The sequence below is a fragment of the Punica granatum genome, chromosome 3 (assembly GCF_007655135.1).
Source record: "Punica granatum isolate Tunisia-2019 chromosome 3, ASM765513v2, whole genome shotgun sequence".
Lineage (NCBI taxonomy): Eukaryota > Viridiplantae > Streptophyta > Magnoliopsida > Myrtales > Lythraceae > Punica > Punica granatum.
The window spans coordinates 17,016,476-17,033,070 of NC_045129.1; the positions used below are offsets into that span (position 1 = coordinate 17,016,476).

General features: G+C 36.5%; 1 protein-coding gene across 2 annotated transcripts; it reads right to left on the reverse strand.

Annotated features, from left to right (window-relative positions):
• Nucleotides 1–10,092: 10,092 nt before the first annotated feature.
• On the reverse strand, nt 10,093–13,209 carry LOC116201813 (auxin-responsive protein IAA2-like). Of its 2 annotated transcripts, none has more exons than XR_004155949.1 (5): nt 12,456–13,209; nt 11,432–11,733; nt 10,969–11,125; nt 10,549–10,613; nt 10,093–10,458 (listed from the first exon to the last, which is right to left on the reverse strand). XR_004155949.1 is itself a non-coding variant. In XM_031533231.1 (5 exons), exons 1-5 carry the CDS (start codon nt 12,803–12,805, stop codon nt 10,415–10,417), a joined length of 909 nt encoding a protein of 302 aa, XP_031389091.1. In that variant the 5' UTR covers nt 12,806–13,209; the 3' UTR covers nt 10,093–10,414. The 2 variants fall into 2 exon arrangements, 1 of the variants encoding a protein (XP_031389091.1); XM_031533231.1 differs by having other exon boundaries at nt 10,978–11,125.
• Between the last annotated feature and the right edge of the window lie 3,386 nt (nt 13,210–16,595).

The following is a 16,595-nucleotide window of genomic DNA, read 5'->3' on the forward strand; positions in this document are numbered from 1 at the left end:
AGAGAGCACTGGGATGAGAGCGACAGACCTCGCTGAGCAAGAAAAGCTACGGTTGCAAGTCTCTCTCGTGCACTGAGTCAGATAAAATATTGGATACGAGGTAGTGTTGGACATTTCCAGATCCATTCCCAATCTTCGACCACCATGCCCATATCATTGAAATTCAGAAAGGCATGTTGAACTAGAAGAATATCTACCATCCCCAGTAAATCCTCAAATGATGGAGTCGGGATGGTCACTGTTAGATCCTAGTGAATATATCGTAATTGGATACGCCTATAATTACAAAATCAAGATAATATCCAAAATTGGAAGTAGTAGTGTTATCAGAACCGATCAGACATTGAACCGGTCGAGATATGAGTTCATGGGTTTAAGGGTTCAACCGATGGTTCGATAGGTCGGACCGCATATTTAATTATAAAATAAATAAATATTTATTATCTTAAGAAAATAATATAAAACAAGAATTTTTATAAATAATTAATTAATTTAATTCCATATCAGATTGATGAGATAAACCTCTAAATTTATCCAAACTGAAACACATATGGCCAAGAGTTTAGCTTACAGCTCCGAAAAAAATCAAAAGAGGGACCACCTCCTCATTTCCTCAGCATAATGAACTTCTAAAAACAATACAACAAACTGAGATCTTCACCTATACTGCTATCAATTCCTATTACCTGAAAAATGACCACCTCCTCGATGGTTTGGTGGAGGCTTTCCACCTCTACCAAAAGAGGCCCCTCGGTTGAACATTCCTAGAGCTTTAGTGAAGCCAGGAGGAGCTGCAGATGGGTCGATCTGTAGCTCATTAGGTTGAATTCCTTGCGCCCCTCCAGTAAGGGGTGGAAATTGATGAAAGCCGAGAAGAGACACAAGGAGAAGAGGAAGCTCGAAGCTGTTGGGAATCTTGCGATGCTCGAAGGAGAAGAGGAAATTCGAAGCTGTTGCGGATCTTGCGATGCTCGAAGGAGAAGAGGAAGCTCGAAACTCTTGTGCTCGATCAGTTCAACAGAAACATTGAGAGAGGTGAAGAGAAGATTGAAGCCATTGAACTGAGGAGTGAAGAATAGGGTTTCAGCCTTTGGTGAGAGAAGTGAAGAGGAGACTACTGAACTAAATAGTGAAACTAGGGTTTCAGCCTTTAGATTCAAAATTGATTGATTCGATTCAATTAGCTCATTTTCGGGTTTTCCTTTAAAAAATTATGAACCCAACCGGCCGGTTCACATAGGTTGGATGGGTTTGTCTAAAAACTGCCTGGGTTTTTGGATTCACCGGTCTATTTATGCATTTTCAATTTTCAAGCTAATCGGGCCGAACATAGGTCTGGTTTTCGATCCGACTAGTCGAACCGCCCGGTCCGGTTCGACTTTGATAACGTTGGAAAGTAGACTTCTAGAAAATCTAAATTGCCTAAAATCTCTAAGACCAAATATTCTAGACATATTTTAGACCAAATATGTCTAAAATAAATAGCTGCAATCTTCATTCCTTGCTCCATAAGAATAATAGGCTGCCAAAGAACTAAATTCCTCACCGCCTCTGTACATGGGAAGCACACCTGTACATACATATATTTGTATCTTCATATGAGCTCTCTTCATACTGGGCTTCCTTCGTGAATAGGCCAATCTTCATAGATTCTCGGGCTCTTTATCCACTTGGGCCATAAATTAATCCGGCCCGTGCGAGAAAATATCGGCCCACTTCATTAGCTTACATCGGAAACATCGAGAGCACTCCTGGTTTGGCAATTCTCACGAGGTTTTTCTGGTGTTCTGAATAATTATCTAGAATTATTTCGCCCAACTTTCTTAAAAATTCTAGATAAATAGCAGGATATGTTTGAATTATCTAGAATCATGTTGGAAAGGGAGGAAACTATTTCTGTAAGTTTTAGAATACCACGATATATGTTTGAATATATTTCTCTTATTTTTCAATGACAGAGAATAATTATCCCGAATTATGATTTATGTTATAGTTTAAAATTGAAAATAAATAGAAAGAGAACTTGAAAAATTCTGAAATTTTTTTCTCCAGTTTTAGGAACCTGTGGGAGTTCACTGAAAATTAGATTCAAAGTTTGTCGCACTTATGTGTTATTTATTTGGATCTATTTACTTGAAAATGCTAAAAAAATTAGTAATAAATACAAAAAATTCTGAATACGGATGGAGTGATTATTTCAGGCGTTCAGTAAATAACAAGTGCATATATTGCATGGTGTGATGCATGTTAATGTGCACCTTGATTTATTTTTCATCACGTGTTAATAATTGTCTTTGTTTGATGATTTATTTATTACGTTTACTCCATGACATGGAAATAAATATGGGTGTGAGTGTCTATATATATATATATATAGATATATTTATTTATTTATTTATTGAATGTTTAGCGTACATGATTTTTTTTTTTTGCGTGTGTGTGTGTGTGTTTTTTTTTTTTTGTGGGGGGTGGAAATTGTTGTGTTTTGGGGTGAGGTGGGGGTTTGTCGACTGAATTTGTTTGCTCCAAAATTAAGTTTTCCGTGAAAATTAATTTAATTTAATGATTATGATCACTTGGATGCGTAAGATGATTAGGAACTCCGTGAATTTTCGACCTTGTGACTTGTGTATTATTTTTATTGAATAATTTATAGGAAGAGAAACATAATGTGGCGGTTACTGAAAGCGGCACAACAAAAAGATATTGACAGGATCTTCAAGACTCGTCAAAAGTTCTTTCCAATCCATCATGCCCAGAAGATATATGGCATTATGGTGATAGTAACGCATGTTATGAATGTGATCGAATGCAGGCGCAGTGTTATGGTGAAAGTGATGCATGTTGTGAAATTGATCTACTGGAGATGCTAATAATATTTTCCTTGGGAACTAACAAAAAATATGCAGTTTAGTTCGAGAAAAATCCTCAATTTTTAATTAGGACACAAGAATCAACCTCATTTTTTATCTACAAGAAAGCAAAAGCCAGCATATTACTTGCAGTAGGAAAAAATTGGAGGGGAAAAAAAATTCATGGCCGAGATTCTAGAGGACCTATGGTCTTCAAGATCAAGAACTGGTCGGAATTGGCCACGCAAATGATAACGAAGATAAGTGTAATGGACTGACATGAAAACGAAAATAAGCAATCAAAAAAATTTTCAAAAATTTTCAACTCTACTCAACTTAACTCAACTTATATTCAATTTAACAACGCAATTACTACTTTTCCTTTTTTCTTTATTTTTTTTAATCATACAATTCAATTTTTAATATTAAATTCTTTCAACTATTCATTACTTTTTTCACAATTCAATAATACAATCATTACTTTTTATCAACTATTCTTTACTTTTTTTTTACACTTTTTCACATAATTTAACAACACAATCATTACAAATCAATTAAAACTAAAACTCAACTCTAAAAATAAATATATTCGAAATCTTTTGATAGGCATACAAGAGTACAGGTCGCGACTCCTATTATTATAGTGTGTTTGGTTTTAGAGTTGAGTTGAGTTGAGTTTTGATTTTAATGTGTAAATTGCACCGGTGGTCCAAAAGGTTTCATGAATGTTTCAAGTTGGTCCAAAATTTTTTTTTGTTAACTTGTTGATACAAAAAGTTTCAAAACAGTTTCAATGTAATACATTCCGTCAATTGTCCCTGACGCCATTAACATTTTGCTGACGTAACGCGTCCTATGTGTCACTTTTGTTACGTGGAACCAATCACAGTACGCCACGTTATTTAAGAAAAAATAAAATTTGAAAAAGTCCAATAAAAATACAAAAAATAATAAAAAAAAAAAAATAGTAAAAAATTAGAAAAAAAATTATTTAAAAATTATTAATTTTTTTTAATTATTTTTTAAAATGTAAATTTATTTTTTAAAATTTTAAAATATTTTTAAAATAATTTTTTTTATTTTTTAAATGTTTTTAAAATAATTTTAAATTTAATATTTAAATTATTTTTAATTTAAAATTAAAATTAATAAAAATTATTTTAAAATTATTTTTTAAATATTTTTTTTTCTAAATATTTACTATTTTTTTTATTTTTTGAATTTTTATTGGACTTTTTCAAAATTTATTTTCTCTTAAATGACGTAGTGCACTATGATTGGTTCAAAGTAACAAAAGTGACACATAGAACGCGCCACGTCAGCAAAATGTTAATGACATCAGGAGTAATTGACGAAATATACTATATTAAAACGGTTTTGAAACTTTTTGTACCAACAAGTTATCAAAAAAATATTTTGAACCAACTTGAAATAATCATGAAACATTTTGGACCACCGGTGTAATTAATCAAATTTTAATTTATTTGTAATGATTGTGATATTGAATTATGAGAAAAAGTGTGAAAAAGTAATAAATAGTTGAAAAAATGTAATGATTGTATTGTTGAATTGTGAAAAAAGTAATGAATAGTTAAGAGAATTTTTTTATTAAAAGTTGAATTGAATGGTTAAAAAAATTAAAAAAAATGAAAAAGTAATAATTGTGTTGTTAATTTTTATTGTATAGTGAATAAAGTTAAAGTTAGAGTTAAAATTTTAAAATCAGATTGCGAAATCAAACGGGTCTTACCGGAAAACATCACTGCATGTGAAGCTCTGGAAAATTCAAGCGGATACTATGCGATAAAGAGATCATGAAATGGAGAAATACGTGCCTTGCAGGGCTTTGTCAGGAAAATAATTGAGAAAAAGAAAAAAAATGTTGGTTTGACAAAAAAGAAAGTGGGATGGCAGGAACTTGTCTGCCAATTAAAAAAAAAAGGACAGACGTTTGATGCCTATGAAAAGGAACGTACCAAGGCATGAAAGACACATCTCTAAAATGCACTTCCTCTCTTCCATATCTCCTCTCCTCTTTGATGTAATGTTCCCTTTCATCCCTCTCTCCCATCCCTCGTTCTTCCTTGGTAGTTCCAAAGAATTCCCCATTTTGTAACTTTTCTTATACAGGTTTCAATAGTACTTCCTTGTATAGGTTTTTGTAATTTCTATTACTAGATTTTGTAACTCATATATGTTTGTGCAATTTGATCATTCAATAAGTCGTCTTGCATGTTTTGAATTCATATATTTTACTCTCTTTTTTATGAGAAGATCCATGAAAAAAGATGGGCTAAACAATCTTGCGCAGAAAGAACAAATCCACGCATTAATAGATTGTTTATTAATTTTGTCTCTTGGAAATAGAGAAATATACAGAAGAGAGCCCGAATTTGATATACATTATCTGAATGAAGATTGGTATACATTTAAAACATTATTTCAAAATTTTTGTATAATTAAAAAGCGTCATTTTTTAATTATTTATAATTGTTCATAAAACTTTTATACTATTGATATAATTATAATTATTATCTTTATAATTATATATATACCTCTGATTCTGCGGTCTTATATAAATATATATATAATCGCAGAATCAGTGGGTATATATGTAATTATAAAGATAATAATTATAATATCTGCCATTAATCTCTTCGTAATATTATTATTATTATTATTATTATTGTTTTTTTTTAAGTTTGTTATTATTTTTATTTTGGCGTAGGAATTTTCCCTGCTACTTAAGAAGGGGACTTAGTCCTTGAGAAATGAGGGTTTTGGTGCTCCGGCATTGCCCTTAATATAGGATCAAAAGATTATACTTTCATTCACCAAAAAAAATAAAAAATCTAATTTCAGTTTTTACATATAGAACTCAGTAGCCTTGTTTGGATTCAAAGTTGCATTTTAAAATATCACTTTAACTTAATTCTACCCACAACAAAACAAAATTATATTCACAACAAAACAAAATAACTCATATAAAGTCAAAGGGTGGACCCCATTTATATCACTCTTTTTCAAAATCAAAATCACATAACTCATACAAAGTCAAAGGGTGAGTCACATACATAACCATTTATACCACTCTTTTTCAAAATCAAAATCATATAACTCATACAAAGTCAAAGGGTGAATCCCATACATAACCATTTATACCACTCTTTTTCAAAATCAAAATCTGATTTTAAAATGTTACTTACAAACTAAATGCAGTATAAACCCTTGACACAGAAAAGCAATGGGAGCCTCCTGCTGAACAGTGCGGAAGCAGGGTGGCATCATCTAAAATGGTCCCATGCATGGTAGTTTTGGCTTACCACATATAGTGGCGGCAAATATTCTAAATAATCCACTATATTGGATTAATTAATTAGGATGTAAGGCTATCTGCCGTAGTTTCTAATAACCTCAAGAAAAAGGATGTTATTGAAACCGAATAAATATCTCGAATTGATGTATAAGGAAGGGTAGTTAATAAGACTTTAAATTGTCGAGGTGTCACGCTGAAATAATATCATAATTCTTCCATTGCGGTCCAGTTGAAACTTTGTATCTGGAATAAAGAACTAAGTAGGTCGAAGTAATCAACTCTCAAACCAAATCTCTGGAGACATACACAGGAGCAAACAAATGTGACCCATAAGATGAGGAAAAAGTTAGGGCAAATCATACCTAATGCTTCGATGTTTTAAGCTCTTTGTCGACCAAATGACGCTGCTAAATAGCGGCAACAATCCAATAGATGATGCTGAGTCGAAACTTCAAAAGCAAAGAAAGAGGATGAGAGCTTAATACATGAAATTCAGAACATTACAACAATTGAAAAGGGATACACGGAGACGATGCCTTGCATCATCTTTCTGATACTGTCTAGGCTGATAATCTTGAACATTTACCAAATATCAGTCTTTAGTTAAGTAGTGTTTTACTCAATTATGGAATATGGAGCCCAATTTGATGATGCGAAGCTTCACAAAGCAGTGCGAGGTAGCCTCTTCAGGAGCTACTGCTGATTACAATAGAGCCTACTTTATGTACAGATGAACATATCTGGAAAAACCTCCATGTTCATTTATATATATTTATATATATAGATCTGCTTGATTATGCTCTCATCAAAGGGGTTTCTCTTTGTCATCATCTTGTAGCGATTCAACTTCGATTCAAATGTTAATCCATTCCACGAAAAGAAAAGAAGGGTAGATCGATCTAGAGAGATGAATTAATGAATAAATAAAAAGTAATACATTCGATGAGTAGAGAAGTTCATTTAAAGATTAGAGCGTCAGATATTATTGCGCTTGATATGCGTCATGTGTTTGTTTAATTAGCATAATATGCAAGTCCCTTCAGTCTGTTTGCTTCAATATGCCTGGCTTCACTCCTGTCTGCCATGTATATTCTACCATAGGTGTATACTCGTATATTGAGAGTTGCAGCACGGCGGAGGATGATCCTAATCACCGGTATTTCTTGCGTAGCTGGCCAAGAGGTGGTGGAGCAAATGGAGAAATAAATAATGGCAGTTGCTCCATCAGAGGTTTGGGTTGAGGGGGGAGGAAGGCCAGTGGGAAAACAGAGAGTTGGGCGAAGTTTGGTAAGTCAATTGCACTATATAAATCTCTCGTACTCTCGAGTATAAAGCGAATCATCTTATATATTCGAGATTTTCTCTCTATTTTTCGGATATAACTCTCAACAAATCTCAATCGTGAGAATCGAATTGAGAATCTCTTGATCAAATTGAAGGAGATGTCATTGCACTAGACCGTCATTCTCTAATTTACTCTGCCAAACTCAATATATAGAGAAATATAAACATGGTTGGTCATGGACGATGACCACGGGAGTGAATGACTTTATTAGAATTAATGACTAACTCTTTGATTAATTAACTCTAATCGAAGTCTGAGTCCCTTACTAATAGACAAAGTAAAAATAGATTTCATCAATTTAAGTAGACTCCTCGTCTCCTACAGTATAGGCCTGTTTACAGTACTTTAGTCTCTATTCCATCGCGCAGAGACTATATTCGATGCTTTCCTAACAGCGAGGATATGTGATGACCGGGCGTTGGGAGCAACAAAACAACTCTCAAGTGCATTTTTCAAGAGCGGTTTGTGGGCGCCGTGAATGGGGTGAACTGCAAGAAATAAGAACAGGGAATGCACGGCCATAGGAGAGGAAGTGAGAGTGGGAGCGATCCATAACAGATATGTAAGACAGAAATGCCGATCGGAGATAGGCATGAAGTGAAGTTCCCTCGATGCTGTCGTGTGGATACAACATGAATTGGGTCATGTAGTTGCTGGTCATTGACTGCCCATCTGGACTTCAGTGACAACGTCTTAACCTGGGCATGTCACTAGACGATTGACGACAGCCATGCGCCAGCTCCAGTGGTCAAATCCATTTGTTTAGCCGCAATCTGCTAACTATATATACACATCGATTCAAAGGTTTGTTCAGCAAAAATGAGAAAGAAATTCAAGGCTGACAAAAGAAAAATAAACAATAACAATATACGAGAACAACTTGTACGAATTGATTTTGATGGCTCTACGCCTCTTCTAAAATAAATTCTCTAGTTCGAGTCTTATATATTGATAAAATTCACGATTGTGAGAGTTTTGTTTATTTTTTTATGTGTGCCGATCAATGTCCAAATCTAGATTAATCAGGGCTAATTAAATTTTTGAATATCACGTCATGCATACCGACAAACAATTAGGCCACACAACTTGCCCACAAATTTCTCTCATAACTAATCTGATTGATTGTTACTATTCCAAAGTGGGTAATTAAAGATTCAACCAATTCTTTAAAAAAAAAAACAACAATAGGAGAGAAGAAAAAAGAGCAGAAAACAAAGAGAAGAAGTCAAGCCAAACAGAACACACACGTGGGCTTTGCCCACGCTCTCATTAGATATATTCCAATTCTTGATTGAGAGAGACCACTCCCAATGCTTGTCCCCATTGTTAGGCAGCTCAACGAAAATGACCCCTTCGTCTCATATGGAACGGAACTCCCTCCCCATTTCAAACTCTCACCCCACTTTTATTCACTTGCATTTTGACCCTCGATCCAAACAAACCCTCGAGCATCCTACCAATCAATATCACAGCCATCTCGAACCATATATCGGTCCGTGCCACACTCTTAAGTACTAGGCAACATGCCAAGTCTGGATGCCAATCAAGTTCACCCAAGGGACACCTTGATACTGATTTACCTCAGTATCAATCACTTATTATCCGCTTCCGCTAAAAATATGACTCATCAGTCATATGCCTTCTATATCTCTTCAATTTTCGAGATACGAAGAGATAACTTGATAATAGAGAGGAAAAAGAAACAATAGAGAATTTGGCACCGTAGAATTGGTCAGATTTGAATTCTTTAGGACAAGAAACAAATTCCTAACTTTCTTAAAAGAGAGAGAGGAAAAGGAGAACATGAGGAGAGGCGGGTCCGGGTACAGATTCCGGAGACAAAACAAAAGGGCAATTTTAGGGACAAAAAGGCTTAGGGATTTGGAAGTGATTTGAGTGTTTTTACACTTTACAGCAAAAAAGAGAGCATTTTTTTTCCCTTTGCACTTCAAGCTAAGCCAAAATGGTCAATTTTGCCACACAAAAGTGCTCTTGGTCGAACGATCAATGAAAAATAAGGTGCATGATGAAAATTACCGACAATATATTACCGACAACATACCGTAAAATTCAATCGATCAGTTATATCATGGTCTGCCATAGCACGGATCTCTCTCCAGGCTATACCGCCTCCACCGCAGTATTTAAATAAAACAATGGGGAGAGAAATCAGGGTCTTGTAATCCTAGTTTGTAGTCGTAACATAAAGTTGGTGGTTCCAACACACATATTTTGCCCTTTGATGTCATTTTCATGATACACCAATAATAATAATCTTTAATTTGGGGAGCAAAGTAGACAAATTTGACCAGGAAAATGTCATGCCCAAATGGACCATTCACTCTTATGTGGCATTTTCCTGATCATCAACACTCATCAGTAAAGTATGAAAACAATAGTGTCCTAAACTGTCTCCAGCACGCAACTGTCCAACCCGATTCTTCAGTCATGAGATGCGAAGAGCGTACTTGGGGAGTTGGCTAAAGCATCCACCCCCTTTAAGGGTTAAAGTCAGGAGTCTGGATTTCTAATCCGTTTTAACTCCAAATTAACTTGAAATCATAATCATTACTTGTCAATTAATGAAACAGGATATGAACATTCATTGACATTCAGCAAACAAACAAAACCATCCACCCTTTCAAGATAATCTAACCACTACTTTGAAATTGCAAGCATTAAGCTAGCTCCTAAATAATATTACTTCTTTCCTTCCATCATTAATCTGAGATGATGAAATTACATAGAAGAAGCAGTTACCCTATGCAATTAAATTAATATAAAAAAAAGTCTTAAGTCTCTAGAACTACACAGAACAAAAGTCTTGTCTTGCTTTAGTTCAGTTCTTCAATATATATATATATATATATATATATATATGTATAGATATATATATTCACTTTAATGCAGAGCCCCTGAACCCTCGTCTTGCTTCCTGCACCCAACTGAACAAAACAGCAGGGAATTCCCATCAGAAACCGATCCAACCGTTGGAAAAATTCCGGGCAATCAGGAAAATTTGTTCGCCAACTTACTGCTGAGAACCGAGAGTTCGGAACTCTTCAGCACTCGGAGTCTCTTCACCGTCGAAACGAACATCCTACAAAACAAGGCAATACAAATAAACTGTCAGGACTGGAACTTAAATGGTTTAAACCAAGCTGAATGATTTTAGGAATTGGCGCAGAATATTTGGGGACAAGGACGGTGCCCCAGCATCGAGTTCTGTGAACGCATAACAACAAGACAATGCCCACTACATTATTAGGAACCTAATGCCGATTTTTCGGGTGAATTAAGAAAACAATTAACATGGTGGATGATGGATAACCCAAGAGGCAAGAGATGAACTTTTTTAAACGCCCTTATTATGTAATATTGTTAAAATAATGTGAAATAAAAAGCAATCAGCAGATTAGATAATAATTTCTTTGCATCGTAGGATGAGGATCTACAGTGCTTACTGCCATGGCACATCCCCAACAAGCATCCTGTCCCCTTCGTAGTCCTCATAAACAAGAGTATATTCTCCTCTTCCATCCAGCAAGCCCGTGATTGGTTTCTCTTCCTCTTCCTTGCTCTGTATTCCACCAGCAGAGGAATCTCTTTGGGCTGAAACGCACAGAAGCAAAACGACAAGGCCATGACATGAGATCACAACTCCCACACATTCCTAATAATTGAAAAAAAAAATTACATAGGAAAATTGTACATCATATGACCCCTTGAGTACATCCTTGAGGATGTCAACTAAGCATCACATGTCCATGTGATTCTCGCCTTGTCCGACAGAATTCGTGTTTTACTGCTTAATGGTTAGAACTCGTGTGTTACTGCTTAATGTTTAATAACGTAATCAAGCTCGGAAAAACTTCGTAGTATGAAATAGTGAGGGGGGGAAGAGAGAACAGATTTTACCAGCAAGAAGGCCTCTGAAGAGGTCATCGACAGCAGCAGAGAGCTTCTTGTAGCTGTCGTAGGCCCTGAGATCGACTTTCCTTCCGATGGGGACACCATCCATGTTGATCTTAACAAACAATCCCTTTGAGCCATTTTTGAAAGCGGCAGGCTTCTCGCTCGCGGGTTTCTTCGTAGTTTGGGACTCCGGAGGAGTGGGAGGAGGTGGACACGGTTGCTTGGCTTGGTTTGTGGTTGTACTTGCAAGGTTCTTCCTAAATGACCTGATTGGAGGCCACCCGACTACAGGAGAAGGAGCACTCCTTTTTTTTTTGTTTTAAAGACAAAATGTTTGATATAAATAAGTTAAGCCCATAAAATAAAGGGTTAATAGCTCCAAAAAAAACACCAACTTTCAGGTTTTTCCTCATAAAAATACACGAACTATTGGGGCGTTGTTCCAAATATAGCATCCGTCGAAAAATCCATCCGTCCATTTTAGTGACGTGGCGCTGTGACGGATTTATGGACGGGTGCTATTACGCCCAATAGTCCGTGTATTTTTAAGAGAAAAAATAAAGTTGGTGATATATTTAGGTAAAACATGAAAGTTGGTGTTTTTGGAGCAATTAACCCTACTAAAAATGGATTGAAAGTCTCAAGAAAGGGATATTTCAGTGACCCATAGAGATGATAAGAACAAAGGCAAAGGGACAACACAACACACAAACCTTCTCATGTGGGGTTTTTAATCTTTGTCAGATGGGGAAGCAGAGGAAAAGAGGACTACTTTCACCAGAAAGGGAAAAAGATAAAGAGATGGTTCAAATATTGCCAAAACCATCAAAGCTCACTCACAAGCAGGAAGGAAACTATATAGCTATGAAGGAACTAATCAACATCTGGGGAATAGTTAGATGCAAGTATATGAGGGGGGGAGGACAGACAGCCTTGTACATATGTGAGGGAAGTCAGGAGTTGCTTGAATGAGCTCTGTCTATGTCTGAAGAAGATGAAACAAACAACATTAAGGAAAAGCTGATACCTTTTCAGGGAGCTGCTGGGTACGGCTGCGATTGAAGAAAAAGCCTTGCCTTTTGAGTCATTCATCTCTATCTCCCCCAGTCTCTCCGGTTCCTTAGAAGAAGGCGGCATTCTGTTGTGTTGAGGCCGAGGGATTGTGGAAGGGAAGCCCAGAGAGTATTGATTAGGGGCCGTCTGGGTAGGGAAGTAGCCAAAAGACGAGACCAGAGGACGAGACTCATGGCAGTCCTTGCTGGTGTGGGCTCTGTTCTTGAGGGTCCAGTGATCTTCTCTTCCGCCAACGCCACCGGGGGGTCCAAGCCGGAGCTCTAGCTGCGGGCATGCCTCACCATCTCCTGATTCTCCTTCCATTTGTAAACACTCACTTCTGGGAGGGAAAGCTTGCTTCAAGAACAGCCAGCAAAGGAGAATCCCAAAGCTACATAGACGAGAGGGTAAAAGCTCACGGCTTTTCAGTTTTGAGAGAACGCAAAGGGGCCGAGAACCAAGAAAGAAGAGGCACGACCACCGACTTAGCAAGAAATCCTTAAACCCAACGACAGCAGAGAGATCTTATACAACACAGACAGACAGACAGACGCAGAGAGAGAGAGAGAGATAGTGCATCTGTTACTACATGTATGCACTGCAAACGATAGAGCACAGAGGAGGGCAAGCGAGAAATAAGGAACCCCACAAAAAGAAGAAAGCTAGAAAAAGGAAGGGAAGGGGGGGCCAGCCAGTAGTAAGACCAACACTCCCCTGTCTTGTCCCTCTAAGATAGGGGGGGGGCGCGGTTGGGGGTTTTATATTAATGGAACCCTTATTCTGTTGAAACAATTTGAAACTTATTATGTTGAAATAAAATTTGAATTCGAATTCTTATGAATATAAAAAATTCATTTTATTTTTACTCTTTAATAGATCGATTAGATTAGTAAAAACTAATTAAACTTTCGAATATCAAAAATTACACCTGAAAAAGACTTATTGTGTTCATTCTTTCTTTCCTTTTGCTGCTTTTTATTTACTTTTGTTTTTTGGGATCGAGGGGGGAGTTGGTGCACAGCCAGCTGTTGAAAGGAAACGGGGTGATGTAATGTAGTAGAGGATTTTGAAATATATTGCCATCTTCCATATTTTTTAATCTCTTTATTCATTAATTTTTTCAATGCACATCGAAAATTTCAATGAGTCGTAATTGATATTCGATCCGGATTGGCTCATTAAGGATTAAAAATTTCAATTTGAATTCTTTTTTTTCATGCATAACATGGAATTCAAATTTTTCTTAAGTATAATAAGTATTGAATCAATTGATCTAATTCATATTTTTTTGTTTTATTTTTATTTTTAAGGAACGGGGAGATTCTTTTCCATTGAACACAAGATGATTTGATAAGATCAGATTAAAGAGTATAAAGCAAAAAATAGCCCCAAAAGGGGAAATCGGAAACAGTGGCAAGAAGGGCACGCAACCAACCCCTTTCGTAGGTAACCTTTGGGAATTATTACCCCAAACAATTAATAAAATAAAAATATGCATAAAATTTATATTAAAATTATTTTATCTTTTAGTTAATCCATTCGACACTATTAAATTAGTTAAAATTCATTAAATTTTTAAGTATTAGGTTTACACTGAAAAATGAAATAAAAATAAAAGACATTATTACAGAAGAAAAGGAAAAACGTTAGGAGTTGGTCACTTGAGCAAGCAAAGGTTTTGGGTTTTTGCTGCTGTGTTCTGCTCTGCTCCTATGGCTAGCCCTAAAAGAAACCTATAGAACCCCCTCCTGCGCCCCAAATGCCTTCCCCGTATGCATTTTTCGATTTTCCTATTACTATAGAGGCCTCTGAGTTTTAGATAATTCTTATCATTAAAGGTAAATAAATGAGTATGAAAAATTTATATCGGAGATTATCAGCTCCACATTATTTTGATTTCGGGAGAGATTGTGTGCACTCATATTGCAAGTAAACTAGGAAAATCCCCTATCCTCCGAACACTTCTAATTTTATAATTGCCCCTGCTTTATTGAATAATTATATAATTGCCATTTCGGAAAGGATTTGGCCAAGCCGATTCAGAAGGTGCAGCATCAATCTTGCAACTATTTTATCTCCACATAAATATATATTTTATTACATGTAATGATTCTTTCAAATTGAAGGAGGAGCACGTGTACGGAAATGAAGTAAAGTATTGGAGGTTCTACTGGTAAAACGGAAATTAACGGCCTCCCAGTTTCAGGTCAACAGCGGTAGCGAGTAAAAGCAATTATTAGTAACACATACATTATTGATCAATTGGCAAAACATATCATAAACATCCTAGAAGGAAATACGTACACATGCATTATATCCGTTCATATATGTAAAGTTTTCGTTTATAGGTGGTGAAATTCAACTTGAAATTGGAGATTTTTACTCTTGTTTTTATCTATCTCAATAATACAGTACACAGCGGACCCTGGAGGGGGGATTAGGGGACAAAATCTTAGTTGGATGAATCACATGGAAGCACGAGGAGGCGAAGGGAGGTTAAGGTGGGCAAAATTAAGAAAATCCATTGACAAGAAAAAAAAAAGGCTATTTATTTAGAAGAAGGGATTTTAATGTAAAGTATAATATTCAAATGTTGATTTGAGAACAAGAGATCATAGATTTAATTTTCACGGAATGTATGTGTTCATTTATTTCGTTTAGTTTCCTTCCTCATTTCTGTAATCGAAAAAATTATTTGTATTTCTGTAATTGAAAAATATTCTATTTATTATTTGTTAATCAACAACTTAATTAATCGATTATTCAGTTAATTAGTTAATTAAATTTTCGGTATTTTGGCACATAGATCCAAAAACTTGTGCAGAGGGTTCTGCAATGAAACCATGCAGATCCTTTGGTCTTTGTCCACCACCACATCCCCCCCCCCCATTTCTCTCTCTATATCTTCGCTGTCCAAAGCCGAAGGGAGACATAGAGCCATGAGGAGGGGTTGGCAATTATATGGTGCGGGAGCTTCCCACGGTAAGGCTGAGCGAACCGTACTCCACCAGCCGTTGATCTCTCGAGGTGGGAATCTGACGACAATGATGACGATGTTGGGGGTTTCTGACGCCAAGCTAAGCTATAGCTAAGCTGCTGATCTGATACGATCTGATCATATTAGCGGCAGCAGCAGCATAAAAAGTAAAAAAGTAGACAGACCCTCTCTCTTGTTTTTGTTTTTGTTTTTCGTATTGTTACAGGTACACTGCAGCAGGGAAGGAAGGAAGGAGATTGAACCTTTCCCCCTCAATCACAAAACCAAAACTTCCCCATGTCATTCATTTGTTTTGGATCTGGAGAAGGAACAATTTTATCTACAGCATACAGTCCTTAAAATAATGTGTATATATTAGGGGTGTGCACGGGTATCGGATATACCAGGAATCGATCGGAATGTACCCGTTAGGATAGGATTCGGGTAGCTCGTATTAAAAATAGGGTAAAGTCTGGATATTAAAATGAGGAATCGGTGAAATCCGATTCTGGTTCCGGTTCTTACCTATAGGGTATCCAGAACCGAAATCGAAATCGAAATCAGTACTCGGAACCGGTTATTATTACTATAAAAAAAAGAGGTAAAGTTCGTCTCATTGCCTCACTCTCAAGCTCTCAGCTCAGGAGTCGGGATTGGGAAGACAGACCTAAATTGCCTTCCGTCTCAGCGCCTCCGACTCCGATTCTCCAGTCCAGCTCCTCTCCGTCACTCACCTCTCGTCTTCGACTCTCCAGTCCAGCTCTTCTTCGTCGCTTGTCTCTTCGTCTCAGACTCTTCTTCCTGCTCTCTTTCTCGGTGACTCCTCTCCGTCGCTCTCGTCTCCAACTGCTCCTCTCCGTCACTCTCATCGCCGACTCTCCTTCAAGCTCTCTTTGTCGGTGAGATTCTCTTGTGGACTCTTCTGCTCACCAAATTTGTATAAATCGGCTTTATAACCTCTACTAGTCTGTATTGTTGGTAACCTAAATTAGCTTTGTACTCCAATGCAGGTCTGTAGCTCCTCTCCATCGCTCGCCTCTCATCTCTGACTCTCCTTGAAGCTCTTTCCCGGTGAGATTCTGCCTCCTCTGTCATCTCCAACTCTCTTGTGGTGTTAGATAGGATACTGCCATTAAA

What these genes read in the sequence shown, in the direction of transcription:
- LOC116201813 (XM_031533231.1), bottom strand. Translation starts at nt 12,805, where the DNA reads ATGGAAGGAGAATCAGGAGATGGTGAGGCATGCCCGCAGCTAGAGCTC. An exon ending in CTTCAGAGGCCTTCTTGCTG is followed by an intron (nt 11,126 to 11,431) that starts GTAAAATCTGTT and finishes TGTGCGTTTCAG; the next exon opens with CCCAAAGAGATTCCTCTGCT. An exon ending in GTTGGGGATGTGCCATGGCA is followed by an intron (nt 10,614 to 10,977) that starts GTAAGCACTGTA and finishes CTTGTTTTGTAG; the next exon opens with GATGTTCGTTTCGACGGTGA.